The sequence below is a fragment of the Mustela putorius genome, unplaced genomic scaffold (assembly GCF_011764305.1).
Source record: "Mustela putorius furo isolate JIRA1106 unplaced genomic scaffold, ASM1176430v1.1 tig00000281_pilon_pilon_pilon, whole genome shotgun sequence".
NCBI lineage: Eukaryota > Metazoa > Chordata > Mammalia > Carnivora > Mustelidae > Mustela > Mustela putorius.
Window position 1 is genome coordinate 24,098,101 of NW_025421343.1, and position 20,627 is coordinate 24,118,727.

General features: G+C 38.3%; 1 protein-coding gene across 1 annotated transcript in view; it reads left to right on the plus strand.

Moving 5' to 3' along the window:
• TTC27 (tetratricopeptide repeat domain 27) overlaps positions 1-20,627 on the plus strand; it is a 171,024-nt gene that overhangs the window by 130,471 nt on the left and 19,926 nt on the right. The window contains exons 14-16 of the mRNA XM_045079240.1: positions 4,792-4,890; positions 7,523-7,575; positions 12,415-12,580. Of these exons, the coding sequence (XP_044935175.1) occupies positions 4,792-4,890; positions 7,523-7,575; positions 12,415-12,580 (318 nt within the window). The remainder of the gene's footprint in view (positions 1-4,791; positions 4,891-7,522; positions 7,576-12,414; positions 12,581-20,627) is intronic.

The following is a 20,627-nucleotide window of genomic DNA, read 5'->3' on the forward strand; positions in this document are numbered from 1 at the left end:
TTGTAAAAATAATCCAAGCCCATTGCCTAGTGGTGCTTAGTGTATGTTAGCCTTCAGAGTGGCAAACTATTTAGTTTCTTTAAAAAAAAAAAAAATGGCTTAATTTCTATTTTAATTATTGAGGTTAATACATATTGTGATTTCTGTCTTCGTCACACCTGTTGCACACCAGGAACCAGGAACCTTTGTGTGGCTTGAAGCAAATTACTTCCTTTCTATGCCTTGTTTTCCTCTCTGCCTCTTTTTTTTTTTTTTTTTTTTTAAGGATTTTATTATTTATTTATTTATTTGACAGAGAGAGAGATCACAAGTAAGCAGAGAGGCAGGCAGAGAGGGGGGGGGGGAGAAGCAGGTTCCCTGCTGAGCAGAGAGCCCAATTCAGGACTCAATCCCAGGACCCTGAGATCATGACCTGAGCTGAAGACAGTGGCCCAACCCACTGAGCCACCCAGGCGCCCCTCCTCTCTTCCTCTTTTGAACTGATTTCTAAGGCTCCTAATTGAATGGCTTATGCCCCTCAAACCTGCTGCCTTTCTGGTTTGTATCATCGGGGTACTCTACTTTGCCACTAGATGGCACTAATGTACCTTTGAACCCAGTCACCCCTGCGTTTTCAGGATCTTGGGTGTGAAGAAGCCTTGGAATTTTGCTTCATCAAATCCCTACTTAACAATTGGGTGACTGAGACTCCGAGGTTAAGTTACTCCGAGCTTCTCGAATCCCACTCACCTGTCTTCCCCTCTATTCCACTCTTCTTCCAGGGGGCTTTGTGAGAGGAACTCAGAGAGAGATCTCATTCTCAACCATTCTTGTCCTTTACTTTATTTTTAAAATAATTTTATTTTAAAAAATATTTTATTTATTTATTTGACAGAGACACGAGAGAGGGAACACAAGCAGGGGGGTAGGGAGAGGGAGAAGCAGACTTCCCGTCAAGCAGGGAGCCTGATGCGGGGCTCGATCCCAGCACACTGGGATCATGACCTGAGCCGAAGGCAGACACTTAACAACTGAGCTGCCCAGGCGCCCCTATTTTTAAAAATAATTTTAAACCATTCTTTAAGTTCATATATCTTCTCATTCAAAATAAGTAGTTGTCTTGCTTTTGTGTTTCTGTATTGGCTCCCTCAGAGAAACAAGCTAGACTGTCAGCTTCTGAAGATGATTGCCCTAACGATAACTAGCTTGCCTTCACAGTTCGCCCTGGAATAAGCTCTACGGATATCTCAGTCAGCTTCTCTGCCCGATGATTCTCTGTCTCTGTTCCTGCCCAGTCCCTTTGATAAGACGTTTGCCTTTCAGCTCTTCCCTGCGCCTGAATATGGTCATCCCTTGAGCTTCATCAGTGTCCACTTGCCTAAATAGAGCTTTGAGGGGATAGACTCCAGTTCTTAAAAAATTGATCTGCTGAGTTTCCCAGCCCCTGTTGACTGAGTTCTTCTGTTCCTCTCTCACTGTATTGGTGACAAGGATGGTATTGCCATCAGTCTTGGCTGAATGTGGGCAGAATGGTACAGTGCCTCCCACTGTAGACATGGGCTTTGCACTCCCATTGACTGGGTCAGGTTTCTCCTGTGTCACTGACTGACTTTGTGATCCCTTATCATCTCTCTAATGAGGGTACTGTTTACTATCTTGCGAGGCTCTTGTGAGGAAGCAATGAGGTAATGTGTGGAAAGCTCCTGGTATCCATTCTTGGCACACATTGTACATGCTCATTAAGTGCTAATATTCTGATTGCTATTGTATAGAGAGGAATAGGAGAGACTATAGCATATGAAAGGTAGGAGCCTAAGGGAGGGTCTCAGCCAGAAGAAGTAGATTTTTTTTTTTTAAGATTTTATTTTTAAGTAATCTCTATACCCAGTGTGGGGCTCACAGTCACAACCCCAAGATCAAGAGTCACATGCTCCACTGACCGAGCCAGCCACGTGTCCCAAGGAGCTAGATCTTTACTGAAGAAAGAAAGGAGGGATGCAAGGCATGCTGGGGTCTTTGTCAATGTTTTGTAGAAACTGTGTAGAACTGTGCTGCCCAGTGTGGTGGCCACCAGCCAGTCTGGCAGTTGAACACACTTGAAATGTAGCTAAAGTCAAAACTGAGATGTGCTGTAAGTGCCAAGTACATAGCAAATTTCAAAGACTTGGTATGAGAACCATGAATATAAAATATTTCAATAATTTTGCCTACTGATACCATGTTGAAATGAGACTATTTGGATTTGTAGAGTTAAATAAAATGTCACTAAAATTAATTTCACCTGTTCCCTTCTACTCTTTAAATGTGGCTTTTAGAAAATGGGATGACACTAACATCATATCCCCGCCGTGATTGCACTCGACTGGAAGGTAGAGGTCTCTGGGATTCCAGCATATACAGTTTTAATTTGGGGAATCATCCTTGAAGTTTTTTTGAGGCTTTTGATTTTTTTCTTTTATGATGTTCTGTTCTTAAGAGCATGACCTGAATCAAGATGCTAGTCACTATTGGGATTAATAGTTTAAAATGCAAAAAGTAAGAGGCACCAAATATTCTCCTTAATCCTCCAAATTCTGAGGACCTCAATGGAAAAGCAAGGTATGAATACATTATTTATGGTTTAGTGGATCAGCCAAAAGCAATTAGAAGATCTTAGAGTTTGTTTTTTAAAAAGCCATTTCATGATTTCAAAGAATAGGGTGTGTGCAAGTCATCTTCTATGTAATTATATCTTATCAACAGATGGAATCTACTAGCAATTAATGATCCTAGAATTTTCCTTCAGATGCAAATTATTAAAACAACAACACAAATGCCAAGTGAAAAAAAAAAAAAAGAGAGAGAGTGCTGTAATACTATATATCAAATTAAGTCATCTGCCTGATTTTCATTAAATTTATTTTGGTTTTAAGACACTGGTTAGAAAACATTGGCTTGTTTCAGAACCTTAAAGGTAAATAGTAATCTTACCACCAGCTTGTTTTAGAGCTGTGAATAATTGCTAATTTTAGACATTTGTAACTTTTGTCTTCACAGGTGGATTGAAAAATAAAGGTCTTTATTTACATCTTGAATTTACACTTGCTTTTTCTTTTTTTCTTTTTTTAATAACAACACATGGGAAATAGTTTTGTGGGAAGTTTGTTTGCAGAGAGCAAGCACGACACATGCATTTTGAGAACTTTGAGGGCAGTTATCATTGTTCTTGCTTTAGTCCCTTGGTGAGGTATCCCTCCTTCCAAGTAAACTTGTGACCACAATACATGGGATATAAGATGCCATCGGTTGTAACAGGCACATTTATTTTAAGTGCCACCTTGTATAAAAAAATGCCTCCAATAAACTCTGACAAGGGGTCAGATCTATTTCAGAGATGTTAAAAGGTGAAAAAAAGGTGTACCTTGTATCTGATGAACTATAACACACAGATGTTGAAACTTGGACCTTGGTTAGAAGTTAGAGAGCTTGTTTTATGTATCGTTTATAAGTTAGCATCAGACTTTAGGCCCGCTCAGAACGTATCATCACTGAGGGTGGTTTGGTCTCTCCATTCTGTAAATAATTGACAGAAAGAAGGTGTGATGAGGTCATTTTTCAGTTTCTGGTAGTCTCTTGATTTGAAAAAGTGAATTCTAACTTCACTTCAACCTAGTATCTCTAGCATTTCCCCCTCCCCCGCAAACACATACCCACCCCCTTTTCAGCCAGTACCTATCCCTCGAACAAAATCTGTTCTCCATAAAGGCTCCTGATAGCAGTTATTTATAGCATCTTGTGAATTCAAGGCAAAGTGTTAAATTGCCCAAGGATGTTTGCTTTCTAGGCCTTATCTCTAATTATCGGGCTAAAAATCTTTATCTGCTTAAAAACCATTCAGGTCTCAACTTAGCCATATGGAACAGGTTTTGTGGAAATGGCTGGGGGAGGAGGGATGTGTGGGCCGCGTTCGCCACTGCCTAGCGGAAGGACAGATAACAGAGCACCTCACTTCCTTTCCCACCCTGAAGGGTGCCACCAAACCTGTCTGCCTGCTCCCTGCCTTTGTCCTGCAAGTCAGCCAGCGCTCAGCCGCCTTCTCCTGCTGCCCTTACTAACTGTATCCGAAAGGAAAGCAAACTTGACCCCCACAGCTGCATTTCTGACTAATTTCATTGAATTTTTATCGGTTTTATCTTCCTTTTGATAGAGGCTATTGAATTTTAAGGAAACACTGTGATATGAAAAATTCTGTTGTAATTTCAATAGCTACTTCCTAATTCACCTGTTTTTTTCTAAATGTCTCTGCTAACACATCTTGCTGACTCAAGTCGGGCTTTCCATTTTCAATGGCTGGTCAGTAATCCAGATTCCCACCCTGCTTTTCTCCAAATTATTTTCAGGCATGCCTAAGCAGATATATGAGTTGCTCATGGTTAAACTGCAGAATTGTTTGTGAACTGACTTGAAGATGAAAGCAAGAGTTTTTCTTCTTCTCAAGTTTGTCATACATTTATCCTTGTGAATCTGCTGATACTGTGATAGTTGACACTCAGTAAAAAGTTTAGATTAATCCCGCATTCATAGTATGAGGGTTTATCGATAGAGCTCTGGATGGCATTCATGGTGTTTGGTTAACACAAAGAATGGTCTTTCTCAGAAAAGATGTGCAGTGATACTACACATGCTTTTGGTGTTATATTAGTTTTGAAAATTATATGAAAAAATTCACCACCACCCCTCAATTTCCCAAATGGAAATGAACGTAAAGTGTAAAATAAATATCCTATAAATATCTCTATGTGTTTGAATGACTTTGACCTTTTGTCCTTGCAGCTGGGGGTGTGGTTTTCTCTTGGCTGTGCCTATTTGGCCTTGGAAGACTACAGAGGTTCAGCGAAGGCATTTCAGCGTTGCGTGACTCTAGAACCGGACGTGAGTTTTCTCGGTCTGCTTTCCTTCTCACAGCCCTTCGATATTCTCTGAGTTACTTGGATTGTACTGTAGTTCAGAATAGCAATTACAGTGGGCATATAGTTTCAGTTCTACAAGATGAGTAAGTTCTAGAGATTCGCTGTACAACATGGAGCTTGTGGTTAACAGTACTGTGTTGTATACTTAAAATTTTGTAGAGAGAGTAGATCTCATGTTAAATGGTCTTCTCTCAAAAAAAAAAAAAAGATAAAAGAAGGCAAAAAATTCCAATTTTCTATTATTTTATGTTAAAATGAAAGAACAGCAGTTCCTTTTGTGTTGGAAGAAAGTATACCTTTGACAGAAGGTCACACATTAAGTAAATGATTTATAAATCTAGAAATAAGTTTCTTCTTATAATAGCTAAGTTTTTCATGGGAATAATTTTGATGCAACAGTTTTTTAGGCAAAATTATACTTACCTGAGGTATATAGCAAAATATCACATCGATTTTGTCATTCAGTAACATGTGCTGCCTATGTTAATTGCATTCCTAGAAAGTTCTTTTCATTTACAGTCTTTTTATATTTAATAGTTTTACTGAGATGATAAATAATTCACACCCCATATAGTTCCTCCATTTAAAGGAGGATTTCTTAATATATTCAGAATTGTGCAACCATTGCCACAATCAATTTCAGAACATTTCGTTTTCATAAAAAGAAGCCCCTGTACTCATTAGCCGTCACTCCTCCTTTCTTCCAAACACTTTCCACTTCCCGCCCTCTGCCTCCCGCCCCAGGCAACCACTAAAGTACATTCTATCTCTAGATTTGCCTATCCTGGACGTTTCGTATAAATGGAATCACACGCTCTGTGGTCTGTCGTGGCTTCTTTCACTTTGTTCTGTGTTTTCACAGTTCACCCATGCTGCTGCTTGTATCCGTAGTTTTTTCCTTTTTGTGGTCAGATAATATTCTTTTATGTGGGTATATCACACATTACCTGTTTGATCATCAGTTGATGGACATTTCGATTGTTTTTACTTTTTAGCTATGATAAATTAGGTTGCTATGAACAGTCATTTAAAAGTTTTTAGGTGGACATACGTTTCTGTTTTTCTTAGATATGTACCTCCCAGTAGAGTTCCTGGGTGTGTTAGCTCTGTGTTCAGAATTCTGAGAAACTGCCAGACTGTTTTATGAATCACCATTTTATATACCCACCAGCAGATGTGCGGGCTCTTAGTTTCTCGGGATCTTTACCAGCACTTGCTGTTACCTGTCTTGTTGATTCAAGTCATTCAAGGAGGCGGCATCTCGTAGTGGTTTCATTTTTCCATCGCCCTGACGGCTAGCAATGTTGAGCATCTTTCTATGTGCTTATTGGCCATTTGTGTCACATCTTTGGATAAATGTTTATTGATACCCTTTGCCCACTTTTTAGATTGGGTTAGTTGTTTTTATGTTGAGTCATAGGAGGTTTTTATACATCCTGGATAGAAGTCCTCATTATTGGATATATGATTGGTTGGACTGGCTGGTTGGAAATTAAAGAGCTCCTAACATTGTGTGTCCTTCAGAATTTCCATTTCAGTTCATGGCTCTTTGGTAGTTGCCCTCTGCCTGGCCTCAAGTTTTACCTGGCACATATATAGCTTAATATTCAGCCAAGGACTAAAGGAGAAACTTATTGATGTTTCTGGAGCTTATTCTCTGCACAGATCTCACTTCCCTGTTTTTTGCCCAGCAAGTTCTGGCGAGCTTTTGAGTCCTGAACTCTGGTCTCTTTCTTTATCCCAGCAAGACTTGCTGTGCTTCTTTTGGTTTCTACCTCTCTGTACTGAGCCTTGAAAGTGCCTCTAGATGGAAGTATAGGTTGATTGTTGAGATATCTCTCAGTTTACCATCTCTCAAGGGTCATACATAGCCCCATGCTGTTTGTTGTGTGACTTTTCAAAAACTATTCCCTAAATTTTGTCCAGCTTGTAGCTTTTTATGGTAATAAGCCTAGTCTGATACTAGTTGTGCAATGTCTGCAAGCAGACATTAATTTTTAAATCACACATATGAACTTGAAAACTATATACTCTATATTTTATAAAGAACTGAACAGAGAGGAACAAACATAATTCATATCATTCAACATTTATGTAATGACTTTATTTTTGTCATGGCACAGAGGAATAGGTAGAGAAGTACGTTTGATTGATGAAATACTTAGAAATAACACTAGAGAACACATACTTCTTTCTTCTCCTATCTGATGAAGGATGATGGTAAAATAGCAAAGGCTTTTAAGATATGATAAATAATATTCTGCATCACCTTGAATTTGTAATAAATCTATATACTGTGTAAATTATATTGCAGATTATCCTGTTACTTTGGAAATTTAAATTTGGAAATCTTAGCTAAATTCCAACTGAGTGCTATAATAGTTATGTCAGTTTCTTGAGTACTTTTGTTTTAAATTATAAAGTTAATTTTAATTTATTTCATTTTCTCATATACCTTAAACATACCTTATGAAAATTGTAAAGATTGTAAAGAGCACCTCTTGGACTAGAAAAATATGTTATACTTTGGGTTGTAGGAACTATGCTATTACCTAAACGAGAATAGCCTATAACTGAGTTCTCTATCATTTCAGAATGCTGAAGCTTGGAACAATTTATCAACTTCCTATATCCGACTAAAACAAAAGTAAGTACATCAAACAAATATGAAGAACTCAGTTTCCAAAATGAACAAGATTTTTTTCCACTGAACTTAGTGCCTTTACTCCTTTCCCCCAGGCCCATCCATACCTTTGAATTATAATGACTTACTATAGCCATTTGAATTCTCAATGTAGTTTATTTTTCTAAAGCATTTACTGTGTAATAAAATAAGAAATATTATTTGGAATCTTATTTGATACTGACGTTTTGCATCCTTAATTCCATTACACGACAGGAGGATGCATACCTGTCGTTGGTCAACTCAGTTGGTGCATTCTTCCTGATTGCTTGCTGCGTATTAGGTATTACTGAGAAATACAAATGTGAACCAGTGTCTTCAGGAATTATAGATTTAAAAAGTAAAATATCAGGCTGTGTTATTTTAGAAGTCGTGCATGGTAAATATCAAGTGGGGAATAGAAGGAGAGCTATAATAACCGTACGTGATATTTGTAGAACCCTCGATCTATGCCAGACACTGTGTGTGGGTCTCAGAAGAGAGAAGGATTATGGTCTTAGTTCCGGAACTCCTCTGAGAGAATGCAGGACTCAAGCTAAAATTTGAAGAAGGGGTAGATGGGACAGAGGGAAGCCGCTCAGGCAAAGGGAAATGTGATCACATGCAGAGCGAGTAACCTACACCAGCCGTGGATTATAGTGAGGTCTGTAGAGACAGAGAAGGTTGGAGTCAAATTGCAGTGTGTTCTGATGATCTGACTAACAAGTTGAGATCGTCCCGTTGGCAGTAAGATGCCAGAGCTTTCCGTGGGGGCAGTTTCATGAAGAAAGAAGCATTTGGGGAAGATTTATCTGGTGGCAGTGTGAGACAGACTGGAGAGGAAACTGGGGGCTGGAAACGCAGTCAGGAGACAGCTGCTGTAACAGTCCAGGCGGGAGATAACTAGTCTGGAAAAAAAGGGGCACATGCCAATTTATAAAGGGGACAACCAACTGGCCTTCTTGACCGGCCATAAAAAGCCAAAGGAAGGGAAGAGACAAGGATTGGTATTGCGAGAGTTTTAGCAAATGAAGGAGAGGATGGATCTGTTTCCATTTTCATTTGGCCTTATTTGCAAACCTAATTTAATTTTTCTTTGTGGATTCACAAGATACTTCTGAAGATATCATTAAATCCACATTACACTGAAATACTTCTGCTGCACTTGGATGACAAGCTACATAAATAAAGTACTGTTTTTTCTACTGCGCTCTTTGGAAAATAGTATTATGTTCCTGATTGCAAGTGATTGTGTTAAAATTCCCTAGGGACCTTTTGGTTTAAAGCAAGGGGCAGGGGAAATCCCTGTCATAGTTGTAGAGTGATTTCAGTGGGTTTTTCTGGTAACCCTGATAACTCTCTATGTAGTGAAGCTTTTGATACTCTACCTTGTTTTCCAGCCCATTAACCCTAAGAATTCCACTTTCCCTCATAGGGGGAACTGCGCATTGTTCAACTTCTTTTTGGTGCTTTCTTGTCTTCCTGCAACTCCACAAATAGGTTTTTGTGTAAAAGTGGGGTTGTAAGGTCAAAGGTGAATCACCGCTTTATTCTTGCCTTTTTGCTCTTTCCTTTCTTTGCTGCGGTTCCAGACATAGCTCAGTTTTGACTCATGAGATTGTTACATCAGGGGTAAATTATGACCGCTTCTCTCAAAACAATCCTGTCCATGCCTAAGAGGGACCCTTTAACCATCTTGTCTGTCCCTTTGCTCTCCCAGGGTTCTTCACTAACACGCTCTTTTTGCTATTTCATCTGGTTCCCCGGGCATCGTATCCCTGCCTGTCCTTTGGTAAAATCTTCCATCTTTAACTTTTATAGCACAGTGTCACAACCATTGTGGGCTAGATAAGTGAATCCTGAACTGAAGATCCTTACGAAGAAGCCACACTTAGGAAAAAGGAATTCATAGCAAAAACTTCCAAGGCCAGGAGATTGTGGTCAATGGATGAGAGGACATGTAGGGCAAAGGATAGTGCTCCTGCCTACACTGCTGCCTGTCAAGTTCTGTGCCAACAGGCCAGCCTCACCCACCCCCATGCAGATGGGAGAACTGCAATCTCAGTCTACGACTGCTGAGCAGTTGTTGTTACGTGGGAGATGGGAGTAGGGAGCAGAACCAGGAAAGGGAAAAAGATACACCACACACACTCTCTCTCTCTCTCTCTCTCCCCCCCCCAAACAATTCAAGGCTAAATTTGAAGAAGGGTTACAGCAAGGGTACCTTCATTTTTAACTCTGAAAGATGGTGGGCCAAGGGATAAATGAATCAGTAGGTTTGATAACCACTTTAGGTAAATTGTTTAATGTAGAGAATAAAAAAATTAAACTGCAGTGAATTGGCTGCTAATGAGAAGACTAAAAAGGACTTGACTATAAGGACGTTATTTTGATTGGTACCATAGGTATATTAGAAATCGATTAAATGCTTCATGGAGTGATTCTCAGAGCAATGGCCTGGGATGGCCAGAAGAATCTCCATTATCCCCTCCAAAATTTGCCTTAAAGTCATGGAGGAGGAGATGCCTTGATGAAACACTGTGGGGCTCAGCAAGGAAACGGAGGTGGAGCTGGTAGTCCTAAATTAACAAACTCAAAATGGCTTTGGAAAAGCAGATTGACAGCATACATTTGAAGAAGGTTACTGTAATTGTCCAGTGAAATATTCATGTTCCATAAAGGAATTATAATCTCGTCCAGACAGGGGAGTAAAGCATTAAGCATCTTTTTGTTTGCTGAGATGTTAAACTTCTAGACAAGGTGACATGAAGTTCTGTTGATTCCCTTGTTGGTATCAAGTTTTAATGGTCTTTTTCTCTTTTCTGAAGTGGCTTGTATAAGAATTCCTTGATGGTTTGGTATGCCTCTTCTGTAAAATTGCCTACCTTTGTTTTAATTTTAATTGATTTATCTGGCTTTCTGTTTCTTTAGCTCATTTGTATAATTTGTTCATAGCATTTGCTTATTTTTTAAATATTTAAATTATTTATTTAAATTAAATTAAATTAAAATTTAATTATTTAAATTACTAATCTTATTTGTGCCGTTTTCTTTTATTCTAAATGGAATTTAGTTACACATTTGTCTCATTTTTTTCCTAAGAGGCAGCTTTTGGTTTTGTTAATCATTTCTATTCTTTCATTATATTTAATTTATTATTTTCTTCTTTCTTAAGTTTGGTTTTTTCTATAATGTTAAGTTGAATGTTTTTACTAATTTATTGTCATTTTTTTGTAATAAATGCACTTAAGATCACAAATTTCCCTCTAAAAATACTGCTTTAGTTATGTCCTGCAGTTGGTGATATATAGTATTTTCAAAGTTCTAAATATTTTTTATTTTCTAATATGAGTCTCTTTGTTTCCTCACTGTGGTTTCCTTTTCTTTTCTTTCTTTCTTTTTTTTTTGTTAGGAGTGCATCTTTAAGTTTCCAGGCATATATATACTTTAGCTATTTACTGTTGATTTCTTATTTAATTTTGGAGACTATGGTCAGTTATACTTTTTTTCCACAAACAACTAGTAATTTTTGTTCTCAATAATTTGTTAAATATAATGACATATTTCATCAATTTCTGTTCTCACTATCGATCATTTATTGTATCCCTTTCTGTCTGAATTCCCTTTTATTTTTGCAAGAGAGGGTACTTCAGTAGTTCTTTTAAGTTAGGGGGAGTAGATGATAAATTTAGTCCTTGTACATCTGAAAGTGTTTGACTTCTCATTTACTCGAATAGTAAGTTTAGCTGGTTATAAAATTTTAGGCTTGACAATTATTTTCATGCAGTGCTTTACATGTACTAGTCTCTTGTTTTCTACATCTTTTGTTGCTAATGAAATATCTGCCATTCTCATTGTCATTCTTTTGTAGGTTTTAGGATTATCTTTATGTTTTGCAACTTCATACAATATACCTAGGTGTTGTTTGTCTTTATTTATAAAATTTCGTACAAAAATATACTTTTGATCATAGAATTTCCATCTTTGTTCAGTTGTGGGAAATGCTCAGCTCTATCTTTTCAAATACCTTGTCCTGACATTTTCTGTATCTATTTATGATGGCATATCTATCAAATGTATGTTTAAGCCTCTCATACTTTCCTCTTTCTTTGCTCTTTTATTTTATTTCTTTTAAAAGATTTTATTTATTTATTTGACAGACAGAGGTGACAAGTAAGCAGAGAGGCAGGCAGAGAGAGGAAGAAGCAGGCTCCCCGCTGAGCAGAGAGCCTGACGTGGGGCTCAATCCCAGGACCCTGGGATCATGACCTGAGCTGAAGGCAGAGGCTTTAACCCACTGAGCCACCCAGGCACCCCTCTTTTATTTTTTAATCTGCATTCCTTGTGGATTTCTCACTATTGCTTTCTAGTTCATCAGTTTTCTCCTTGTGTGCCGTCTAGTGTTGTGTCACCTATTGAGGTTTTGTTTGTTTCAAATGTCTCTTTCAATTCCAAAATTTCCAACTGGTTTTTATTTACATCTCCCTGTCCTTGTTTCGTTTCTACCTGTTTATGTTTTGCAATTTCTTGCTCCTTTAAAATTTTTATTTTATTAATTTTTAATTTAAATTCAATTAACGTATAGTGTATTATTAGCTTCAGAGGCAGTGATTCAATGGTCCCGTATGAGCTCCTTTAAAATTTTAAAAAAATTTTTAGGGAAATTTGAGGTGGTTTGGGGTTGTTTGGGTCTCAAATTCTGTTTATTAACATGAATGACTAAGTACTGACAGGAAGTTCACATTAGCATTTTATGCCTGAAGCTGTGGTTTCTTTAGCTATGATTATTCATTATCATTCTCTTTAAAATCTGACCTTCAACAGAGAAAAAGCTTTTAGAACTTTGCAAGAAGCTCTCAAGTGCAACTATGAACACTGGCAGATCTGGGAAAACTACATTCTCACTAGCACTGATGTTGGGGAATTTTCAGAAGCCATTAAAGCTTATCACCGGCTCTTGGACTTACGAGACAAATACAAAGACGTTCAGGTAAAATATTCATATTTTGTTTTTTCAACTTGTGATTGATGTTCGTGCTTGATTATATGATTGTGATATTGACTAAATATGTATTTGGCTTTGATTGTGGTTTCTGGCACAGGGCTCCAAAAACCTTTGGAATTTCCTAAGCAAAGACAGCCGTAAAAGTGTCTTGAATTGTGTTAATGAGGTGACTTTTGGAAAGCACTAAGGATGGAGATGGTTGCCAGGGTATCAACCATGTGATTAGAGGGTTGGAACTCTCATTCTCATAACCTCCACTCCTCTCCCCCCATTACCTCCTGGGAAGGGAGTAGGTGTGGAAATTGAACTCTGTCACCAATGGCAGTGACTTAATCAATCATGTCTGTGTAACTGAGCTTCCAAAAAACCCCAACAGGATAGGGTTCGAAGAGCTTCTGGGTTGGATAACACGTGGAGGTGCCAGGAGAATGGTGCACCCCGAGAGAGCATGCAAGAATCATGCCCTTTCCCACATACTTTGCCTTATGCACTTCTACCGTCTGGCTGTACCTAAGTTACATCTTTTCATAATAAACCGGTAATCTAGTAAGTCAAATGTTTCTTAGAGTTCTCTGAACTTACTGCTCTAGCAAATTAATCAAAGGTGGGGTTTGGAACCTCCAGTCTCTAAAGTATAAGGGCCAACCTGGACTTGGGGCTGGCATGTGGAGTGGGGAGGTGGAGCAATTGGCAGTCTTACAGGACTGAGACCTCCATCTGTGGGATCTGATGCTCTCTCTGGGAAAATAGTGTCAGAATTGAGTTGGTAGTGTGGGGAACCCCCCAACCCTGCACGCTTCTGTGTCCCGTCAGAATTGGTGACCAGAATCATCTGAGTGATACAAATTGTTTCTTTGACTATACATAGGAAAATTTTGTTAAACACATGTGATATATAAAATGAGCATTTTTTTCCTCTAGTTGAATATTCTTCGTTACATATTCTGACATTCCAATGTCAAATATGTCTGTGCAGTCATAGACTGAATGTTATTGTGACTTAGTTAAGAATATTTGATATGTGGTTTCTGTACATACAGTCAGAATGATGTTTGTTGTGATTTATTGCTTTGGTTATCTCAGTGGAATAGCTGGAATAAGCCCCATGCTCATTTATTCACTCATTGAACAAGCATTTATTATATACTTTCAGATGTTTTGAACAATCCAGAAATGAAGACTAATGTTTTCTTTGCAGTGTTTAGTGAAATGGTCCTCTTGGTGAGATGAAGTCAGAATGGTTAAGTCTAACACTGTCCAAAAAAGTATTAGATCCTTTCAGAAAACACAGGAGACTTGAAGCCATTGTGTTTGTCATCTTGTGGTTGAAGATTGTACACAGACAAGGCTGTGTAGACGCCTCGGGGTTACAAAGTCAGGGGGCTTGAAAATACAACATTTTATTTGCATTAATCAGCACATGCTATTTAAAATGATGACGTTGGGGGTACCTGGGTGACTCAGTCGTTAAGCGTCTGCCTTCAGCTCAGGTCATGATTCCAGAGTCCTAGGATTGAACCCTACATTGGACTCCCTGCTCAGCAGGAAGCCTGCTTCTCCCTCTCCCACTCCACCTGCTTGTGTTCCCTCTCTTGCTGCCTTTCTCTCTGTGTCAGATAAATAAATAAAAATCTTTTAAAAAAATAAAATGATGAAGTTGAAATTATGAAAAAGCAAAAATAACATCTGACATATGACAATACCTTACTATTTCTACATAGTATTGTCTGTACTCCAGCTGTTTCAAAATTTACCTTATTTGGGCCCTGCCCTGTAGCCCCAGTCCTCGACCTAGATGCATGGTCTTGCAAGCTCAGTTGTATGACTGGCCATGTTACTTCAAGGCTCAGCTTCTGGGACATTCACTTGAAAGATCTTTGGCTTCGAGTAGAAAGATGTACCTACTTCCAGGACGTATGTTGACCCCTTTGAATCAGGTCTCTTTTTCTTTTACCCTTCTGTCCTTTCTAAATATTGTATATTGACCTTCTATTATAGAAAGAAGGGACTTGAATTCTATAGCATAAAGATCAATTAAAACATGAATGGAGGCAGAGCTGAATTTTACATCTGAGAGAAGCTAGGAGCCCTGGCAGATCTATTTGCATGGTTTCCTGCCAGTCCTGTAAAGAGAGCTGAAATTCTCGGTGGAGGCAGTTCTTTCTCTTCTACACTTAGCCTGTGGACAAAGGGTACAGATGAGGCTCTGAACAGATCTTGGTATGTTACCAAACCACTGAGGATGGGGCAGAGATCCCAAAGTGCTCATCTCCTATTTACTTCAACTGTAATTTTTAAAATGATCCTTCTTTACTAGAAAGCATTCTGAAGCCTGTTCCTAAAGTCTCAGAGAGAATGTAAATAGTTTATATTGGGAGTTTATTCCATTTTATACTTGAAATAAATTCTGGGTTCTTTTTCTTTCACATTTTACAATTGTGCACAAAACATTCAAGTCCGGCACTCCTCATTTAGACACCACCACTGGCTCAACCCCAGCACTCTTTAGAATTATAAACCATCAGAGCAGGAAGGGAACCTAAAGGAGTCCTGTAGGCTCAGCCGAATAAACCACACACACATCAGAAAGGGGTGTGAAGTTCTGGAAGGGTTGATACTCCCAAGTTGTCGCCCTGCCAGTGTTGCTGCTGGGGATGTCATGTCTGCCTGAGGTGTCTGAGAACTGACTCCTTGGTCAGTCTCATCCCATTAATCTTCTCTCATGTGTTCCTGGTCTCTAACTGATCTGGTTTTCTTTCTGTTGCTGGTGGAATTCCCCCCCTGAATCCATGTTTTAACTCACAGCAATCCTTCAGATTTCCTAAGGATTAGTAATAATTGACTTACCAGACTAGCTTTTTGGATTTTACTGAGAAAATACTGATCATCCCTCTATGCTTGGCACTCTTGGAGTTGGTTTTATATAAGGAACCCAACAGAAGAGGTTAGGCCCCTCTTCTGTGAGAGATGGACTTGAGTGGTTATGGTACATGAGCACGAAGCACGTGGGGGCGGGGTCTTTTCTGTTTTTATCTCTCACTTATTCTCCTGTGCTTTTCAAGGCACATAAAGCAGGTCAAGGTGGGGCATGGTAGAGTCGTAATAACTATCACGTATTGAGGGCTGGCTGTGTGCCAGACACTATTCTAAGCACTCGATGTGTATTAACTAATTTCTTATCATGGCTTTATGGGATAGATTTGGACATTCATAAGGTATGTTGGACTCTGGAACATATGTATGTATCTTCCTGCTTTGTTTTAAGGAAACTAATGCTATCAAAATAACTGTTCAAAGATTGTTCTGAAAGCTGTTACTTCCACATCATAAAGAATTATAAAGTCATCAAGATATTGCTGATTTCAGTTGACTTCTATGTATCAAATATGCCATGCCATCTAGCTATGTTGGACCCGAGAGGACTCGATTCCAAAAGAAAGGTGAGACAAAATGAAACATTTGCTTTACTGAAGATGGTTTAGAGTAAAATAGGTTTAGCCTTGATCATTCCAGTCTCTTGTAATTAAGTTAGCTGGAAATGTATTGACCATCTTCAGTTGTTCTTCTGTCTCTCCCACCATTCCCAGCTTAGGAATCTCCTTCTCTCTCAGGATGGAAATAAATTCTTACACATGTCTAGAATAATACTGGTGTATTTGAGTATCTGTAACTGTACTGGGAGAGAAGTGATATTTAGAATAATATATTGGTATTCACAGTGACAGATACCAAGGAGAAAACTCTGGCAAAAATAACCTGTGTTTGATTCTGAAGATGAAACTTTCAGTTGTTGATTTTGCATGTTGTATACTGAAACTAATTCATTGGAATTGTAAGAACACATGCTTAGAAATCCTTCAGTAGGCTTGCCTGAAAAATATTGAAGAGACTCACACAATAGTGTATTCTGTGGAATTCTGGACAGTTCTCAGTCAATACAATTCATTTTGAAGTAAAAATGTTTTTTCTTAAGTTTTTAATGAAGACCAAAAGAGGAAGCAAAGCTTATTTAATGTAAAGAATGATTCTATAACAAAGGATTACTTTTTTCTTTCCATTTATCCAACCTTAGTTCTGAACGCATAGAGATGCATTTTGAGCATTTTTCAGAAAAGGGAAAAAGAAGTCTTAAGAGAAACCCCACTCTACCCCCACCCCCGCAAACTTCTTGTAACACATATTGAGATATTTTGATGGAACTTTTATCTTAGATTTTTCAAACATATTTTGGTGTTCATGGAGCTTTTCACTCCTTCAAGCAAATCTAATCATGAGGAATTTTTACCCATGGAAAAAAATCACATTCTGATTTCCATTTAAATATTCTAATCCTGAACTAAAGTGACAATTTTTTGGTTTTCTAAAGAAAATTATTAGGATGTAGTTTAAATTTATGGCCAGCTAAGCGACAAGTGTTGGCCAGGATTCAGAGAAAGAGAAAGCCTCGTGTGCTGTTGGTGGGAATGCAAACTGGTGCAGCTACTCTGGGAAGCAGTATGGAGATTCCTCGAAAAGTTAAAAATATTACTACCCTGTGATTCAGTATTTGCACTACTGGGTATTTATCCTAAGAATACAAAAACACTGATTCGAAGGGATAGATATAACAATGTTTATGGTAGCAGTATTTTCAATAGCCAAATTAGGGAAGCAACCCAAGTACTCATCAATAGATGAATGGATAAAGAAGATGTATTTGTGTACACCCACACGCACACGTGCACATGCGCACGCACACACACACGATGGAATACTATGCAGTCATAAAAAAGAATGAACTCTTGCCATTTGCAAAAACATGGATGGATTCTAGAAAGTGTAATGCTGAGTGAAATAAGACAGTGAAAGACAAATACCATATCATTTCACTCACATGTGGAATTTAGGACGCAAAAAAAAAAAAATGAACAAAGGGAAAAAAGGAGACAAACTAAAAAACAGACTCTTTTTTTTTTTTACAATCAACCAGAACAAGAATTTATTAATAAGTAAAATTTATATACTCAGAAATGAGTGCATAACATATCTTTTTAAAATAATCAGTGAAAGGTCTTGGAGTTCAGCATATTGATTTTTAAAATAGAAATGTGTAGATGGACTGACTAGGAGAATGGAGAACACCGAAGACAGCATCACGAAGCAGAAGATGAAATTGATGACCTGTCATAGAACGCAGCCCTGGGGAATCTACTGATATTCCTTAAAGACAGTTTTGTTCTTTGCCTTTTCTACCTGTTGAAAAAACAGACTCTTAACTACAGAGAATAAACTGATAGTCACCAGAGGGGAAGGGTACAATAGAGGAAGGGGATTACCGTGATGAGCACTGTAATATGTGGAGCCCGTTGAACCCCTATAATGTGCACCTGAGACTGGGTAATGCTGTGCGTTAACTGCACTGGAAGGAAAATAAGTTTTAAACAATTTCTAGCCAGCTAGTATTTTAATCTAGTTTTCCTCTCACTCTTCCTTTGCTCCCCAAATTCAGAATATGAAACATTCCTCCTTTTGTACAGCACTATTTCATCTGCACATGAATATTTCAGTGAGTATGAAATTAGTTTCTATAAGACTTAAGTGGTTTTAGAAACAAGGGCAGCTTTGGGGTTCTTGAGACTTCCTTCTTGTACCCTGTTTTTGACACACAGGATTCCCAGGAACTTTCTGTTATGAGAAATATTGCTTGTAAACAGAGCTCTTTGAATGGTACTTTTGAAGATGTCTTAAGGCTCTTAGCTTACTGTTTACATTTGGATTTGGAGAAATATTACTGAGAACATAACGTCCAGATAACCAGCAACTAGCTCAGGCCAAATTATCATCTGGAGCACCCTGTAATGGAGAAATAGTCACAGTGAGATAATGTGGCAGGACCTGTTAATGCTTTCCTTACAAGTGTCTTAGAATGCTGATGGCAGTGTTTAGTGTCTGGCAGGTGTGGGGAGAATCGCTCTGTAGTGATGTTATCATCATGGAAGGACAGACTTAAAGACTATTGATGGACTTGGTCGTATTTAGCTTCATGGAATATTTCTGTCTGTCATCATGCTTTATTACAATTAGTCAGTATGGACTAAAACAATTGATAGGTGGTCTGGAATATTTTTACCTTGGCTAAAAAAGGTTTACTTCATTTGACGCTACAAGTTTAGCAAAGAGTGTTTTTCAAAAAAACTCTGATATTCTTTATCTTTGACACTACTGGACCTCATTCTATTTTAGTTTGCTTAAAAAAATGTATTTATGTATAGTTCTTTATAAATGTGGTTATTGTCATTTTAATTGTTTCTGTTATGTGTGTGTGCATGTGTAAATTTATAATCCTTTTAATACAGATGTAGGAAGTTAGCTACAAATTATTCTGTATTTTTCAATATTTGTAATAAAAGGAGTACTATATCACTTTCTCCTTTTTCTGTGTCCTAATTTTGATTAGTGCATAGCCTACTAAAACTTAGGAATGCTTGGGGCACCTGGGTGGCTCAGTGGGTTGGGCCACTGCCTTCGGCTCAGGTCATGATCTCAGGGTCCTGGGATTGAGTGCTGCATCGGGCTCTCTGCTCAGCAGGGGGCCTGCTTCCCTTCCTCTCTCTCTGCCTGCCTCTCTGCCTACTTGTGATCTCTGTCAAATAAATAAATAAAATATTAAAAAAAAAAACAACCTAGGACAAATGCTTTTTGTCCTAATACATATTTATGTTTATATCTAAGCTATATATATTTTAGTTACAATAAAATAAAATTTCATATTCCTTCATAATTAGTCTCTGTTCAGTTTTCCAGGTACTTACTATTGTGAATAATGCCATGAGTATCCTTATAGATAAATCCTTGTGTATAGCCATGCTTTTTTCCTCAGGGTAAATTCTAATGTTGATTTGTTAGGTTTTTTTCTTTTTTCTTTTTCTCCTTCTCCCTGATCCCCCTTCTTTGATGACTGGGGTGATCATTTCAGGGAAAGAATTTAAGTATTGCAGTATTACACCCCATTTGCTATTTATAAATGGAAGAGGAATTGAAGGGGATTAACATATATTAAGTGCTTGTTATGTTTCTGGCACTTACCATGGGCTATCTTTTATAGGGCATTCAGTATTTTCAGATGGATACTAAATATTTCTCATTTTATAGTGGATGAATGTGACACATAAGGAAGTTACATAATTTGACCAGCCATGTCAAATTATATGGTCATAGTAGGAACCACAGACAGGAATCACATCTAGGTATGCCTGTTTTTCTCCTTTGTATCATGTCTTAAAGTCTATGGGAAGATTTATGTTAAAAAAAAAAAAAACCCTTTCTCCATTATATAAGTGAGTATGTGAACTATATATGACAAAGTTTTTAAAAATTGGGGCATGGGAGGTACCTGGGTGGCTCAGTCGCTAAAAAATTGGGGCATAATTTACGTGTATTAAAATGTATAGATCTAGAGTGTTAGTTGATGTGTTTGGATCATTCTGTGCTCTTATATAGCCAATACCCAAAACAAATTAAGTACATTTTCATCACCACGGAAAGTCCTCTTTGGCCCCTTTCCAGTCCATTGTACCACCACTCTTTACCCCCCAGGCCAGGCTACTGCTTTCTGATTTCAGCACCACCGTTATCGTTTGGTTTTTCTTAAATGTCATATACGGAGAATCATATACGGAGTGTTCTTTTATATTGATGTTGTCCTTTGTGTGGATTTCTCTTTGGTGTTTTCTTCGGGAAGCGGGGGAGGTGGTGTTGACGGGCACTGGGGCAGCCTGCCAACCAGACTGCGGTCCTGCAGCGAGTGGCGGCTAGCAGTTGCCTGAAAGAAAAGAGGGGATGGCATGGAGAGATCTTACACAAATTATATCCGTAAAGTCAGTATTATTTCCATCTCTTCTGCTGAGGTATCTGCAGCTTAGCAAGGTGAACTAGTAAGTCTCATGCTTCAGAGCGAGCAAGTGGTCGTAAAGCCAGGACTTGAAGCCCAAAGTCTGGTCTTTTTAACCTAAAAGCCTGGGCATGCCTTTCCCACAGTTGAAGACATTTCTTT